This window comes from Lipotes vexillifer, unplaced genomic scaffold (assembly GCF_000442215.2).
Source record: "Lipotes vexillifer unplaced genomic scaffold, Lipotes_vexillifer_v1.1 scaffold408, whole genome shotgun sequence".
Taxonomy (NCBI): Eukaryota; Metazoa; Chordata; class Mammalia; order Artiodactyla; family Lipotidae; genus Lipotes; species Lipotes vexillifer.
The window spans coordinates 2,524,660-2,540,215 of record NW_006787469.1 but is presented as its reverse complement, the minus strand read 5'-3'; the positions used below and the strand labels follow the sequence as shown (position 1 = coordinate 2,540,215).

The following is a 15,556-nucleotide window of genomic DNA, read 5'->3' as shown; positions in this document are numbered from 1 at the left end:
GGGGGGGGGCGGGTTGTGAGTCAGCAGGGGACTCTGGCGTCTGAGTCAGCAGTGGGATTGGGAAGGGGGTAGGGACCCTTCTCTTGATGCAAAAGGTGAAACTGAGGCATGCCAAGTGGATAGGGAAGCTGGCCCCAGCCCCACTGATCTGCAGCAGGAGTGGAAGCCAGGTGTTCTTCCCTTGCTCTAGAGCCCTGAGCAACGGCATCAGTTCTCCCTCTGCACATCACCTGAGGCCAGAGATTAATTCACGTCCAGGGCCCAAGGACTGTGGCATTTTCCCAGGGGCACCCTGCCCTTTTTCCAGAGGACAGAAAGCAGGGAGGTGGGTTTTTGCCCTGCCCTCCTGGGAAGCCCCCAGCCTGCTGTGCAGAGGCCTCTCCAGGAGGGAGGATTGCATCCCCTTCCCCATTCCTGGGCTTCTCAGCCCCAGACTGGAGGCCTAGAGACTCTGCCTGGCCTGAGGGGCAAAGAGAAGTCAGTCTTCTTCCCCTGAGCGGTCATTGGTCAAAGCTGGGGACTGCCCAGTGGGCCCTATTTGGCACTGGCTCTGGCTTATGCCCCATGCCCAGGTCAGTGAATTCCTCTAGGCCTGGATCCTCATCCCTGTGAGGTTCTACCCCTGGGTTGGGGAGGAGATGGGGCAGCTGAGTGCTCAGCTGGAGTGCTGAAGACAGGGCACTGCCCTGGGGTGTAGGTGTCCCGCCCTCCGCTGTCTCCAGTGTGTATGCAGGCTGACCAATGACAGGCCTTACTCCTGTGAATGCGCAGGCCCCCTAGCCTCACCCTGCAGCCAGGGACTGCTAGCATCACAGAGATCAAGCCCCCAGAGGGATGGGGGGAGGGGCTAATGGCATTTGCTATAACTCTCTGATAAGAAAACAGCCCAGAATCAACACCCACCCTGCCTCTCCGAAGCCAGTGTCTGTTTTCATTTGGGATTTGGGACTATGTCAATAGGTGCAGTGAATAGCTGCCCAGAAGCCTCTCTACAGCCTGTGTTTGGGTCAACCATAACTGCCACAGGAGCCTGAGAATACGACCGCTCTAAGTCTGCCTAAAGGGGCCCAGGTGGCCTGACAGCTTGCGACTCCCCAAGAGGGTGGGGGGCACCTCTGCAGGAGGCTCTTCTGCTCCAGCCCTGAGGGTGGAGACAAGGAAGGGCCACATCTGGTGAGGAGTGGAGCAGAAGGGTGACATCATTTTCCAGTGGTTGTGGCATCAGGGCCGGCAGATGGGGAAGTGAATCCTCTTCAAGCCCAGAGGCAGGGCCATTCCACTGGGCTCTAGGAGGGACCTCATGCCCAGGTCAATTCTCATGGACTGTTTCCCCGGCCCACTTCATTTGGGGGGCACTCTACTCCGCTGCCCCCCCCCATTTCTTGTATTTATTTTTGGCTCTGTTGGGTCTTCGTTGCTGCGTGCGGGCTTTCTCTAGTTGCGGTGCGTGGGCTTCTCACTGCAGTGGCTTGTTGCAGAGCACGGGCTGTAGGTGCTCGGGCTTCAGGAGTTGTCGCTCGCGGGATCTAGAGCGCAGGCTCAGTAGTTGTGGCGCACGGACTTAGCTGCTCCGCGGCACGTGGGATCTTCCCGGACCAAGGCTCATACCCGTGTCCCCTGCATCGGCAGGTGGATTCTTAAGCACTGCGCCACCTGGGAAGCCCTGCCCATCCCCACCCCCCTTTCTTAGCTGTAGAACAGAGGCCAGGCTTAGGCAGGAAATCTTGAGACAGGGTTCTTTAGCAGGAGTAAGAAAGAGAAAAATAAATAAACCTCATAAAGTCAGGAGAGAAAATGGTGCTGACCTTGTCAGGACAGCCTGAGCTGGGGCACATGCTGGGAAGGCCCAGGCCTAGGAAAAGGGGTGGCTGGGCTCTGGCTGGGGGAGCGCACGAAAGGCCATCCTTCTTCCCTCACCCCCAGCCCCAGTTGTCTCAGTGGCCTGAGGGCCACACAGCTGAGGCAGCTTTTCCACATCAGCCTCCCATCCCCCAAAGGCAGGAGGCAGGGAAGTCACCTTAGCCTGGGATCCTGGGAGCAGCTGTCCCCAGGGAGCTGGAATGAGGTGCTGGACTCTGTATCAGGGAGCTGACAATGAGGCCAACTCAGGGCAAGCCCGAGATGGGGCCTAGAAGCCAGGGTGAGCTGCCCGCCTTATGGCAGGAGAGTTTGGAGTTTGGACCTGCTTGAACTACAGGTGATGGGGTAGAGGTTCCAGGTGGCCAGGCCTAACCCTCCAGGTGAGGAAACTGAGTCTAGAGTGGCACACTAAGAAATGCAGAGTGGGGCCAGGGCCCCATTTCATGCCTCCAAGTTCATATTCTTTTGCCCTCAACAAACATGTGACAGACGCTTGTTCAGAGGGGAAGTGGAAGCAGGAGGGGCAGGGTGTTGGACAGAGAGGACCTCAGACCCCAGATGGGCCCCAGCTGGCCTGCTTCCTGCCTCCTACTTAGCCTGGCTGTTGAGAAAGGGGCTCCAGTGTCCAAGGGAGTTCCAGCTTCCCGCAGCTTCACGGTGCTGGGGCCCTTTCCTCGAAGGGGAATGGACTCACGTCCCAGAGAAGGGTGAATGTCTTTGCAGAACATCCCAAGGGCATGGGGGCATCGGAGGAGGCTCTCCTGGGCATCTGTCTTCTCTGTGAGTGCATCCTGCTCACACAGCTCTCTGGAGACCCTGCAGGGCCTCTCAGGCTTGTCCTCCTCCACAGAGGGCAAGCAGGCCCTGAGGTAGGTCCTCACCGACTCCTTCACTTCCACCTCCAGGCCCTTCATCTTGGCCTCGTACTGTGCCAGCGCCTCCTGCTGGAACTGTGGGGACAGCAAGGACCACCCCCTGGCTCAGGATGGGCCACCTGCCCACTCTTCCTCTCCTGAACAGTGGAACCAGGAGATGCCTGGTTTGTTCAGACCTCCCAGGAGATCAGGGTGGGAGGTGGGGGTAGTGGAGCCCATCAGGGGGTCTTTCAGGAGAGGAAATGCCAACCAAGCAAAGAGATCTGCAGAGCTGCCTCATGATCCCCTGGGAATCAGAGCCCTGACCCCCTGGAGAGGGGTGAGTCCCCCACCACCACCCACCTCTTGACTGGCAGCTCCCCGGAGCTGGGTCCCTTTACACCCTGGAGCCAGGCCAGCTCTGCTGTGGGCCAGGGTAGTGGTCCCCCCATCACCTGCTTTTCCATCTCCCGGATCTGTTCCAGGCAGGCTGCCTGCTTCTCTTCCAGCTTCTCCTGGTGATTCTCCAGGTTCTCCGTCATCTGGGCAGGAGTGAGAGACAGAGAATCAGGACAGCATAGGCAGGCAATCTGGGGTGAAATCCAGCTACAATCCCAGTCAACCAGCTGTAAGCCTTTGGACAAATTCCTTAACCTTTGAAAAGTTGGGTTTTTTGTTTTGTTTTGTTTTTTAATTTGTAAAATGAGGATAATAGTACCTGTCTTGCTGGATTTTGAAGGATTATATGAGACAGTTCATGTGAAGCACCCGGCTTAGTGCCTGCACAAGGTCAGGACTCAGGAGCTGGTAGCTCTGTTACTGTTGTTAGTAATCCCCAGGGAGCTTTAGGGCCATTCTCCACAGGGCTTTCCTTCCTCTTCTGACTCCCTGGAAGCCTAACTCTGGAAGACCCCTTGCTCCCTCTTACCCACCCACCCCAATACCACCTCCCCTTGGCCAGCTGGCCCATATCATTTCCATCGAGGGCAGCTGGCCAAAGACAGACTCCTTTAGGCTGGTATCCCAACCTCTGCACAAAGGTCAGAACCCTGGATGGCCTAGGGGAAGCCCCTCCCCTCTACTGCCTCTCCCCCCATCCCTAGCTGTTGGGCCACTCTAAACAGTGCATCTCCTAAGGGCAAAGTAAAGGCCTTGGGGCCACTCCTTCCCTCAGAGAGAGAGAGAGTGTGTTTGGGAAGGGCACAGCTCTTACAGACCTGCTTGATGACCTGCACCACCTCCTGGATATGGGAGTTGTTAATCTCTCTCTTCAACCTGTTGGGGTGATCAGAGTTTCAGAGAGGGCAGGAGGCCCCTGGGAAGAGCTGGATGAGACAAATTCTCCACAGGGTGTAGGCAACATGAGAACTGCATTGTAGAACCCTCTGTGGCTGGCATGCATCTATATGTCTGGTCTGGGAACCAGCCAGAGGGGTAAGCATGGGGACCCAAGGAGGATCTAAGGAGATATTGGGAGCCCTGAGGGCCCTTTGAGGGAAGGGCTTCCTCACTGAAACGCACTGTTCTTCAAGGCATGCATGGGAAAGTGTAGGTGGGATTCAGCTCTCCCAAGGTTTCACCTCCCTCTTTACACACTTGATTTTCCCTTAAATTCTCCTCTCTCCTCAAATAGTGGTGGCATCTGTGTTTTGCCTAAGGAGGACATTCTCTGATCAGAGGTGACGGAAGTAGAATTAACTTTCCAGAACCAGGAGACAGGCACATCTCTGGGAAGCAAGTCAGGACCCAGTTGTAGGAAGGCCCCTTCCCACCCAGTGTGGTTCCTGCTCAGCACTAGGCCTGGAGTTTGAGTCCTGCGCCTCCCCTCCAGGGCTCACCTCTCCTGAGCCATCTTGTCTGTGGTGACCTTCATCATGGCCTGGATCCGATCCAGCCTCTTGGCCTCCAGCTTTTTCTTCACCTCCTTGGTGTCACTGCAGAGAAACGGGCATCAGGAAGATGCTTCCTGCGACTTGGGCCCTCGTGGGAGGTAAGAGTCAGGTGTAGAAGGGAGGCAGTCTTACGTCTCCAAAGTCTCCTTGAGGATCTTCAGCTCTGCAGCCTGTTTCTCTCTGGCCAGCTCCATCATCTTGGTCATTTGCTGAGGGAGAGGAAGGACCGGCTAAGCTAAGACGGTGGAGATGCCCTTGGCTGTGCGGAGGGTGTGGGGTCGGTCGGGCCCTCGCTCCTTCCCCTCCCCCACGCTGGCACCTCGGCCACTTGCTGCGCCCTGCACCTCAGGACACACTCGCACTGCTCCTCGCCCTGCTGCAGCAGCTCCAGCTCCAGCCTGTCCCTCAGCTCTCGCAGACGCGCGCCCGCGCCCTCGGGGCCTTCGGCCGGCACCGCCCCGGCGGGGTCCTCGCCCGGCGGGGTCCTGCGGAGGCCATGTGGGGACAAGCCGTGAGCCCCAGGCCGCCCGCGCCCGAGCCGCGGGGGGCAGGATGCCTCCGCCGCCCTTACCTCTTTTTGCGGGAGCCTTTCCCCGGGCCGAGCTTGCGGCCCCGGACGTCGCCGCCGCCCCCAGCGCCCGGCGGCCGGAGCTCGGCCCGCTGCGCTGCGCCCCTCTGCAGCAGCTCCTCCCAGCGCCGCGCGCCGCGCCGCTCCAGCTCCCGCAGCTCCTTCTCGTGCCGCCGCTGCAGCTTCACGACGCCCTTCAGCTCCCGCAGCTCCTCCACGCTGGCGGTCCGCGGCTCTGCTGGGGCAGGCGTGAGGCGCGCGCCCCCCGGGAACCGCCCCCCACCCCGAGTCCCGGACCCTCCCCGGGCTCGACCCCAACGTGACTCGGTCTCAGCAGGCCTTACCCGCAGCTTCTTTCGTGGCCTCCTCCCTGGCCTTGGCCCCGGCTGCTGCAAGAGCCAAAGGACAGGCTCTCCGGTGCCCTCGGCTCGGCAGCTCCCGCGCCTCGGGGGCGGGGCGGTGGCGGTGTGGGCCCCCTGCTGCGCACTGCCCAGCCCGACGCTTCACTTGCAGCCGTTCCCTCCCCAGGTGAAAGTTTTTGGGGTTGTTTTTGTTTTTGTTTTTATAGAGAACTGCCGCCCGTCTGGGATGTGCCTACCGGTGCAGGGGAGAGATGGAGACCCTTCTGGTAGGTGCGGGGACCCCGCAGTGCGTACCTGCTGACCCGTTGCTCGTTGGAGCTGATGCCGCATTGACCTGGCAGGCAACTGGACTCCCGAGAGGGAAGGGATTCTGTGTAGGGAGAGCCTGTTAGGAAGGTGCCTCTCTCCCTGAGCCCTGGACTCTGCCCCCTCCCTCATCTTCCCACAGAGAGGGTGCAGCTCATGGGGGCCCCTGGCAGTGGACCTGACAACACAGACCTCAGGCAGGCCTCCCATGGCTTCCTTGAGCTTCACAGACTTCTTATCATGGGCACTGAAGAACTTGATGGGATTGGCGAGGGCCACCGTGAGATCTGGTTGCACAGGGACATGGTGGGCCTGATAAGGAGATGTACCTGGGAGCCTCCCCCATCCTCACCTACGCCAGGATACCCTGTCCTGCCCTGCTCTGGAGGCTGGCTTGCGGAGAGAGGAGGGGGGATGGACACCCTGGGGCTTCCAACATTCCAGGGGCCTCCCACCTGCCCAGGTGTCAGGTACATAGTCCTTCATCTCCAGGAAGACAAAGAGTGCAGGCATGGTGAGCGGCATGTTGCTCTCGCTGTGCAGGCACAGATGGTGGTATCCTGTGGGGCATGACCGGGTGGCCAGTGAGCCAGAGCCCACTGCTGCCCAGCACTGCTCACCAGCAGCCCAGTACTCGACACTTCTGGCTTTAGTCTGGTTCTCCCTCATGTGGTTACTGTTAGGATTAAGTGAGAAAGTGTTATAAGCCCGTAAAGCATTTTAAGTGCCCAATAAGTGTCAGCTACTTGGGAAACTGCCCCAGTAGTTTCAGAGAATTAGAGACATTGTGTTGGGTGGGCAGAGTCCCCACCTCTGTCAGTTTCCTGGAGAGGTACTATTCCTGCCCCACTTTCCCAGGCTGATAAAATGACAAGGCCACCTCCCTGAAGCTGCCACACACTCTGGACGGGATCCTGATGCTGGTCTTGGTCTCAGACCCACTGGGAACAGCAAAGAAGAACCCCTATCCTTACCAGAATTCAGGGCATTGATGGGGATTATGCGGTGTCCAAGAAACTTGTTGCCGTCCTCCATCACAGCCACCCTGAGGGAGGCCAGCTCAGGCATCAAGATCTGGGGAGAGTTCAGGACAAGACAAGCTGGAGAGGGGAGAGAGTGGCCAAGCGGCCCCCCCTTCCCTGATTCCAGAAATCTAGGGTCAGTGTGAGAACATGGCAGGCTTTACTGGATTTGGTGAGGACAGAGGGCCCACTCTAAGCCACACACAGACATCCTAACAGCTCATGTCATGGCTGGTCCATACAGGGCAGAGAGCTGGATATGCAGCCCAGGGCTCCAGGGGGCCTGGTGCAGACAGCCCTTGGAAGCTTTGTCAACAAGTATCCAATGGGAACAAAAGGCCCCCGTGATTCCTTGGGTCCCTGCACCCTGGTCTGGGAGTTCACATTTCTGCCTCTAATCGTAACATGGACAAGCATGCACATACACACATGTACACACACATACAAAACTTGCCCACAAAGTAAATTTCTGTAAACTTGGTTTTTGGACTCTTGAAACTCAGGAGGGCACAGATGAGGGGTGGGGAGAGGAGGAGGATCGAAGAAATCCCTTTATGTATTTTCTCTTCTACAAGTAGAGACCAAGAACTAGGGACAGATCCCAGCCCCTGCCCTGATCTAGCCACCCCACCTTTTCAAAGACAAAGGGCTCCTCCTTCCAGACAGGATTGATGGAATTGGTACTGGGTGACAGCTTGGTGCGATAGCGCCTCTTGGAGTCCCCAGGAAGGCCAAACAGCTCCACTTCCACATAGGTGCGCACGCTGCGTTCTGACAGGAACTGCCCAGAGATCACCTGGAGGTTGGGGCCCATGCGAGACCAGCATCAGCTCCCCCACCCAGGCCATTCCCCAGAACTTAGGGCCTCCAGCCCCCCTAGCTGAAACATCCATTCTTGGGTACTGTGAAGAGCCCCATTCAATTCTGGCCACAGAGTAGAGGCTGTGTGGCTTAAGGGTTACAGCTAAGCTGTGGCACCCAGGGTGCTTCCAGCATTTAGGGAAGAGGTGTGGGCCTCCCCACCTCCCTCCCCAGCGAGGAAGGAACAGGGCCCTCCCCCCATCCCCCGGGCCTGGGGCTCCTGCTGCCCCACTCTTTTCCCCTCCCCCACCCCAGCCTCAGCCCTTCCCCTTGGTTTCCATGGGGACCAAGAGGCAGCCTCCAGTGCTGAGGAGGAGGCAGTTTCCAAGGCAACTTGCTACTTCACGAACTGGCTGGGGCTGAAGTTTTCGGGATATCAGGGGAGGGGGTTGGGAATGGAGGAGTGGGGCTCCTGTGTCTTTCTCCTCAAGACCCCAGCCCTCCCGGCCACTTGTCCACCTCAGGGCCTTGCCGTAATGGAAAGGGTGGTGGCTACCACCACGTCGATGCGGTCCACCGAGAAGGGGTTGAACTGCTTGTCTAACCGACGCATGAACTCGTGCTTGAGGAGGTAGCCACTCTGCCCATTGAACTCAAAGAGCGCCATGTTCTGCTGCATGGGCAGGTCTGGGGGTACAAGGGGGGTCAGGAAGGGCGGCCTGGCTCTGGGTCTGCACGCAGCCTCTCTTTCCACATTTCCCAGACTTTCCCGTCTCGCAAATGGGGAGGCTGGGTGGACCGTGAGGATGAGGGTTTCTCATGTCCCAGCCTGGTTTCTTAGGGTCTCATCTCTCAGGAAGGGCCCGCAACCTGGAGTCAGCAGGAGCAAAGCCACAACCGGACCTCAAGCTCACAGTGGGAGTTGAGGCCAGTGGAACAGGTGTTCCCACAGACCCACTCAGGCCGAGCAGCCAGAACCCATGCCAGCACCCTGGCATCATCACAGACATGCTCGTATACGTGCAGTCACATAGGCATGAGCTGATGCACTAAACGCTCACACACATGCACATGCACCCAGAACCTAAATGAACATCAGCCCCCCTGCCCCCAGGTCTGTTCCAAAGACACCCCCTCCCCAGGGAAGGGGTAAAGGTGGGAGGGGCAGGGGAAGGTTCTTAAGGGCCTGAGCATGCCCTCACCCATCGTCTGGAAGTTGAGGGCAACCATCTGGCAACCAGCATTCCAGAACATCTGGGGCATGTAGTTGGAGGAGTCCATGCGGGTGCCCTTGGGGTAGATGCGGCTCATCTGGCGCTTGTTGTAGCTGCCGCAGGGTATAGGAGCCAGCAAAGCCACCTGCACTGGGAAGACCCACAGACCCCCTGCGAGCCCCGTCCCAGGCCTCCCCCTTCCCTCCACCCCACCAGGGACCCTGGCTAGTGAGGTCTCAAGGATACTCCACAAACTGCACTGAGGACTTGGAGAGCAGGTCGTAAGCCTTGAGCTCCGTGAAGGAGGAAATGACATAACTTCGGTTCTTCTCTGTGTAGGGGAGAAAGAGGAAGGAGAGTCCGCGTCAGCCTGTCCCCTCCCACAGACTTGCCCTCCCCTGTGGCGCGGCTCCCTCCAGCATAGAGATGCCTCCAACCTAGCGTTTCCACCGAGGGCTGAGGGTTGAGGGGCCACCCCTGGGGTGGGGAATGTGCAGATCTGTGTGGGTAGCAGTGTGTGCTGGAGGTAAAGGGTACGCACAGTGGATACACACGCACAGGGATGGGGTGTGCGTGCCAGAGTCCTAAAAAGTGGGGTACATGCCCTGGGTGGACGCGGAGGGTGTGGGAAACACGCAGCGATGAGCCCGGGGGGTCAGGAACACGCTGTGATGCGCAGGGAGCAGGGTGCAGGGGTGAGAGGCACACAGCAAGGGTGGTGCACAGGAGGGGGTGCAGGCTGGGGCTTCAGGGATGACGAGCCAGTGCTGCAGAGTGCATGCAGAAAAAGGTGTTCGTGTTGGGGCTGTGCACAGAGGGTGAGGGGAACTCATTGCGCGCATGTCCAGAGAAGATAAAGGTAAACAGCGTGGATGCGCTCAGAAAGGGAAGGGAACAAGGGGCAGATGTGTGCTGGCTGGTTCCTTTGCCTTCCTCCCCCTCCCAGGAGTTCTCGTGCCCAGGCAGCCACAGAAGGAAGCTGGAGGAGCCCCAGGCCACCCAGCCATGGTGGCCCTTGGTAAGTGACCTGCCTGTCACCGACACACTCCAGAGCATTCTGCTTGGTGCCAAGTTCTCAGTACGGTGATGGGACACTGGGAGCCACTGCCACTTAAACATGCCTTTGCCTGGCTCCTCTGCTGGGTATTTATAAACAGGGCCCCCAGCCCAAGGAGAGGGAGGACCCGCCTCGCTCTCACCCCCACCCATCAGGCTGCTCTGGCGTCAGGACACGCTTCCTAAGGGCCTTCTCCCGAATCTAGCCTAACTTCCAGCTTACCACCACCACATGCTAACTCACGGGCAGAGGACTCGAAGGAGATGAACTTGGTGGGTTGGACGTAGTTGACTAGGCTGGACATCTCCTTGTAAGCCGTCACCTCCAGGCCCGCTGTGCCCTAGGGAGAAGGGGGGAGGATGGGGAAGAGGCCAGCTCAGAGCCCAGGGGCCAGATCCCACGCCCCTGCCTGGAGGGCTCTGCAGTGGAGCTGGCAGAAGGGCCTCGGGGCTCCCCACACACCTCATCTGACTGCATCTCCTTCATCCCTTCTTCATCCAGGCTTCCCGACTCCTCCTCTTCCTCTTCCACCTCCTCCTCCTCCAGCTCGGCCCCTTCCTCACCAGCCCACACTGCCACATACAGCTCCATCAGCACTCGGGGCGGGGGAGACCCCAGCACCAGGCTGGCTCTCCCCTGCAGGCCCAGCCCCTCTCTCCCATTCCAGAAGCTCCTCCTCGGCCACCCCCACTCCTCCCAGGCCCCCTCACCTGTGTCCTCACCCACAGGGACATTGGGTGGGCCGCTCCCCTCAGCCTCCCCACCCGGCTCCTGGCTGGGGGCTGGGGGACCAGAAAACTGCTTCTTCTTGTTCTTGATGAGGATCTTGCCTCGGAGATCCTCAGGGCTGGGCAGGGGGATGCCTGGTTTCAGCTGTGGGAGAGGAGAGAGGGTCCTCAGCACTATCTCCTCACCTTCAGGGAGTAGCCCAAGCTCCTGCATGGCAAGCTACGCTCCACCTGCCCCCCGCCGAACTCTCCAGCCTCTCCTCTCATCACTCCCACCTCGTGCGCTAAACCCCTGCCTGACCCAACTTATCCCAGCTCCTCAGTGATCTTTTCTCAACTACTCAGCCTGCCTAGAACACCCTTCCCCACTCTCAACAAGATAAATCCATTCTTTCCCTCAGGTTTCAGCTTAGCCATCACCTCCTCCAGGAAGCCTTCCCTGATCCTCAAGACCAGATCTGGAGCCCCAGGTGCTCTCATAGCAGCCACTGGTTGTAATGGCCTGGTCACTTGTCTGCCTCCTGACTAGAGGGTAAGTGATCTGAAGGCTGGGACTTCCCCTCTGCTACTGACATACGCCCCCCAAGCCCAGCACAGTGCCTGACACGTGGTAGATGATAGGACCCCAGCCCCACGTCCTCCCAAATAAACCCCAGCATCCTCTGGGGACATCTGCCTCCTTAATCTGGCACCCTGCCCTGGCTCCCCAGCCCTCAGACCCAGATGCCCCACAGTGAAGTCCACTCACTGGAAACTTTTCCAGTGGCTCTGTGAGCAGCATATCCCCAAATATCGTTCGGCAGTACTCGGCCATCTTAGCCTGTTGGCGGGGTCTGCAGGGAGCAGAAGTGGGGGTGGTTCAGCAGCTCCACTCCACCCTCTTGTCCATCTTTTTGTGCCCCGTGATGACCCAGATCAGGGGCTCAAGATGTTGGGGAGGCAGGGACACAGGCAGGAGAGCCTGGGGTCCCAAGGAGATTGTGTTGAGACCCAGGAGAGAGCCAGAAGGCACGGCTAGAGGCTGGGGCCAGTTGTGGGGAGGGCAGCTGCAGGCGGGAGATGGGGACAGGGTAGAGAATGAGGCTGGATGGCCTGGATACGCACGAGTCCACGTGGTTTTCAAACGACAGGATGACCGGATAAGGGGAGGTCTTAAAGGCACTTTCTGCAATAGCTTCAATTGCTTCCTGGAGGAGAAGGGGACCCCATGGGGAGGTCAGTGCTGTGCCTCCAGGCTTTGCCTCCCTCAACGGCATCCCTCCCCACTCCCCAGTTTCAACACACACATAGAATTGGAGGCACTCTTGGCCCTGTGTCTCTTCTGGTCCTCTCTAGTGCCCACACTGGTCCAAGGCCTCCCAGCCATCCCTCCTCTCTGGCCTCACTCCCCCCAACCCCAAAAAGCTCATGGCCCAGGGCCCTTCCCTAGCGCCACTGCCACCAGCCTCCACATGACGAGTCTCACCTTGAAATAGATGTCTGTGGTCATGGTGAAGCCGTGGGTGATGATGGGCTCCTCGTCAGGGGGCTTCCCCTTCCAGCAGTCCAGCTCCACGCAGCGGCAGCCCGCCAGCAGCACCTGGCGGTACATCTCGGCAGAGGAAAGGCCTGAGAACTGGCCGGCTGAGCCAGAGGAGGGGCGAGGGGCGGGGGCTTCACTCAAGGGCGGTCCAGGTCTGCCCCGCCCCACTCCATCGTGGGCAGCCCGTGGGGATTCAGGGAGCAGGAACAGCCCCCGTAAAAGGAGGGGTCGGCAGTGAGGTCGCCAGGGCCCACCTGTCAGGTAGGTGTTGTGGGAGGAGTTGATGAAGTAATGGTTGAGCGGCTGCGTCATGTCGTGGTGCAGCAGCAGCTTGTCCTGGGCCAGCACGCTGTTCTCTGGTCCGCAGAGGAACCATACCATGCCCTCGGGGGACAGCTGGCCTGGGGGACAGGGGTGGTTGTCAGGGCAGCAGCCCAGCTGCCAGGACCGGAGAGGACCGTGGAGGGTCACAAGTTCCCTTAGTCCTCACCCCTCTGCACGTTGATGCCTCTGGGCTCGTACTTGTCGATGAGGCCCTGCACCTGGTCAGGCCGCGCAAGCGGGAACAGCAGGGAGTTGAGCCTGGAGTCGCGCTGTTTCTGGTTGATGAATTTGGCCAGGTGCTCCTTAGTCATGTAGGGTTTGGCCTTGGCATGGCTGCAGGCCAAAGAGAGGAGCACAGGTCTCCTCTATATCCCCTGGGCTGGGGGCGGGGGTGTGTGTGGTGGGAACTGGGACAACCCCCTTCTCCAGCGATGCTACCTAATTGTCAGCATGGTAGGTGGGAATTTTAGCCACCACCCCTTCCCCAAGACCAGCCCAGCCCAAGAAGCTCACTAGGAAGTGAAGATCTCATCTATTTCTGGCCGAGGACAAAGGCTCATGAGGAAACTCTTGTAGACGGATTCTGGGAAGTCCTCGGGATTGATGGCATCATTCTGGGGGGATAGAGAGTCACCTGATGACTCCTGCCCCCACCTTCCAGCACTAAGAACCACAGACCAGGCCCAGCCCTGCGCGAGGCGGTCTGGGGAAAGGGAGGGCTCAGGGCAGACAGAAGAAGAACATCAAGGGCACCCTGAGCCCCCACTTTTCAAGGCCCTGGTTGCTGAGCAGAGAGCATCTTAGCTGGTTTGCTTTGCCCCTGGATTGATACTGGCTAGTCTCTTGGCTGGGACAGGATTCAAACTAAGAATGACCAGAACTGGGAAGAAAAGAGCTCAGAAGCAAGCTACTTAGGCTGTTTGCCAGAGCTGTGAGCTATCTTTTTCTTTTTAAATGGAGGATAAATTTTCAAAAAGAAGCAATTTGCATACAAACAATGCACCTAACAACAGAACCCCAAGATGCACGAAGCAAACTGACAAAGTTGAAGGGAGAAATAGACAATTCAACAATAGTTGGAGACACCAAAAAGCACAAGGAACGATAACAAAAAATAGACAGATTGGACTTCATCCAAATTAAAAATTTTGGTGTTCCAAAGGATACTGTCAATAAAGTAAAAAGAATGGGAGAAAATATTTGCAAATCAGATATCCAGTAGTAGACGACTTCACACTAAAAGAAAACCCAACTGAAAGATGGGCAATGAACTTGAATAGATATCTCTCCGAAGAAGATATGCAAATGACCAATAAGCACATGAAGAGATGCTCAGCATCATTAGTCGTTAGGGAAATGCAAATCAAACCCACAATGAGGGGAATTCCCTGGCTGTCCAGTGGTTAGGACTCTGAACTTCCACTGTAGGGGGCACGGGTTTGATCCCTTGTTGGGGGACTAAGATCCTGCAAGACGGGTGGCGTGGCCAAAATAAATAAATAAATAACATAAAACCACAATGAGATACCACATCACGCTCACAGGATGACTAAAGTAAAAAAAAGAAAAAAAAAAGACAGACAATAACAAGTGTTGATGAAGATGTGGAGAAATTGGAACCCTCATACAATGCTGGTGGGATTGTAAAATGGTAGAGTCATTTTGGAAAACAGTGTGGAATTTCCTCAAAATGTTAAGTATACAGTCACCATATGACAGAAGAATTCCACCCCTAGGTATGTCCTCAAGTGACTTGAAAACATACGTCCGGACAGAATCGTTCATAGCAGCATTATTCATGATAGCCCCAAAGTGGAAACAACCCAAATGTCCATCAACTGTTGAACAGTTAAACAAAATGTGGTATATCCACACAATGGAATAGTATTCCACAATAAAAAGGAATGAACTACTGATACATGATACAACATGGATGAAGCTTGAAAACACTGTGCTAAATGAATGAAGCCTGACATCATATTGTATGATTCCATTTACATGATATGTCCAGAATAGACAAATCCATAGAAACAGAAACAGAAAGTAGATTTAGTGGCATTCAGGGTTTCTGTGCCTTTGTATTCCATTCCAGAAAAACCCATCAAATGTTTTCCAGGATCATTCTGAAAAGCCAACATCAGTCTTAGTTTGGAGCAGAGGCTCTGAGCAGGATAGCTAGACCGCATCTTGGACCCATCAGCTGCAAGCAAAGATGGCTCAACGGCTCCTACCGGGATGCAGGAGAGCTGATAAATAAGGAGGACTTAGCCAAGGTGGGAACTCGGGAGGCAGGAGAGAAGGAGGGTGGATGTGACAGCCCAAGTGGTGCCCTCAGCAGGAGCCCATTCCCACCCCTTCCCCAACCCCAAGCTTGCATCACCTGTGACTCATTGCACCAAGGGGTCACCAGCTCCGTAGAGTTGAGTGTGGTGGAAGTATTCCTTCTGAGATTCATGTGGACAAGTGATCTATGTGGCCTTAGTTTTATTTATTTATAACATTCCAAATTCTTACCAGGAGAAAAGACTCCATGGAATCCACAAAGGCACTGGCCAAGGGAGGACAGGGGCCTGAGATCTACCCCCGCCAGGCAGGAACCCTGGCTCAGGGCTGCATCTGCCCAGAGGGCTCCTTTTTGTAAGTCACATAAGGCATCTCATGGGGTGACCCAGCATACAACTTGTAATTAAAAATTACTTAAGCAAAAAGAAAGGAAAAATGTTTTCCTATTGGAGCTGAAGGGGTATAGACCAACCTGCTCTGAACCCGGGCACCTCAACCCCCTGCCCTGGTTCTGTCACTGTGCCTTGTATCAGGAACCGGTGGCTCTAGAGTGAACTGACTTTTCGGGCTGTTGGCTGGGACTGAACTGTCATTCCTGCCCTCCCCATCCCCACCAGGCCTGCCCAGGGTGCCCTCCAGTCCAAGGCAACTCAGATGATAAAGAGAATGCTGGGCGTGGGCTGGAGAAGGGGGAACCACTCACCTTGCCTTTTGGGAGGTGGCAGGCGCTGAGGGCAGCTTCCACCCGCTTGCGGTCAGCAGG

General features: G+C 57.1%; 1 protein-coding gene across 1 annotated transcript in view; it reads right to left on the bottom strand.

Annotated features, from left to right (window-relative positions):
- The window catches only part of PLCB2 (phospholipase C beta 2), a 25,789-nt gene that overhangs the window by 4,624 nt on the left and 5,609 nt on the right, over positions 1-15,556 (bottom strand). Inside the window, exons 9-34 of the mRNA XM_007460205.1 lie at positions 15,497-15,556; positions 13,024-13,124; positions 12,677-12,843; positions 12,441-12,587; positions 12,130-12,287; positions 11,769-11,851; positions 11,413-11,497; positions 10,647-10,809; positions 10,399-10,508; positions 10,180-10,276; positions 9,126-9,210; positions 8,868-8,992; positions 8,198-8,352; positions 7,496-7,660; positions 6,817-6,916; positions 6,298-6,402; positions 6,035-6,129; positions 5,831-5,906; positions 5,519-5,563; positions 5,178-5,409; positions 4,926-5,091; positions 4,739-4,815; positions 4,553-4,648; positions 3,932-3,989; positions 3,170-3,256; positions 2,555-2,810 (exon numbers count right to left, since the gene is read on the bottom strand). Of these exons, the coding sequence (XP_007460267.1) occupies positions 2,555-2,810; positions 3,170-3,256; positions 3,932-3,989; positions 4,553-4,648; positions 4,739-4,815; positions 4,926-5,091; positions 5,178-5,409; positions 5,519-5,563; positions 5,831-5,906; positions 6,035-6,129; positions 6,298-6,402; positions 6,817-6,916; positions 7,496-7,660; positions 8,198-8,352; positions 8,868-8,992; positions 9,126-9,210; positions 10,180-10,276; positions 10,399-10,508; positions 10,647-10,809; positions 11,413-11,497; positions 11,769-11,851; positions 12,130-12,287; positions 12,441-12,587; positions 12,677-12,843; positions 13,024-13,124; positions 15,497-15,556 (3,094 nt within the window). The remainder of the gene's footprint in view (positions 1-2,554; positions 2,811-3,169; positions 3,257-3,931; positions 3,990-4,552; positions 4,649-4,738; positions 4,816-4,925; positions 5,092-5,177; positions 5,410-5,518; positions 5,564-5,830; positions 5,907-6,034; positions 6,130-6,297; positions 6,403-6,816; positions 6,917-7,495; positions 7,661-8,197; positions 8,353-8,867; positions 8,993-9,125; positions 9,211-10,179; positions 10,277-10,398; positions 10,509-10,646; positions 10,810-11,412; positions 11,498-11,768; positions 11,852-12,129; positions 12,288-12,440; positions 12,588-12,676; positions 12,844-13,023; positions 13,125-15,496) is intronic.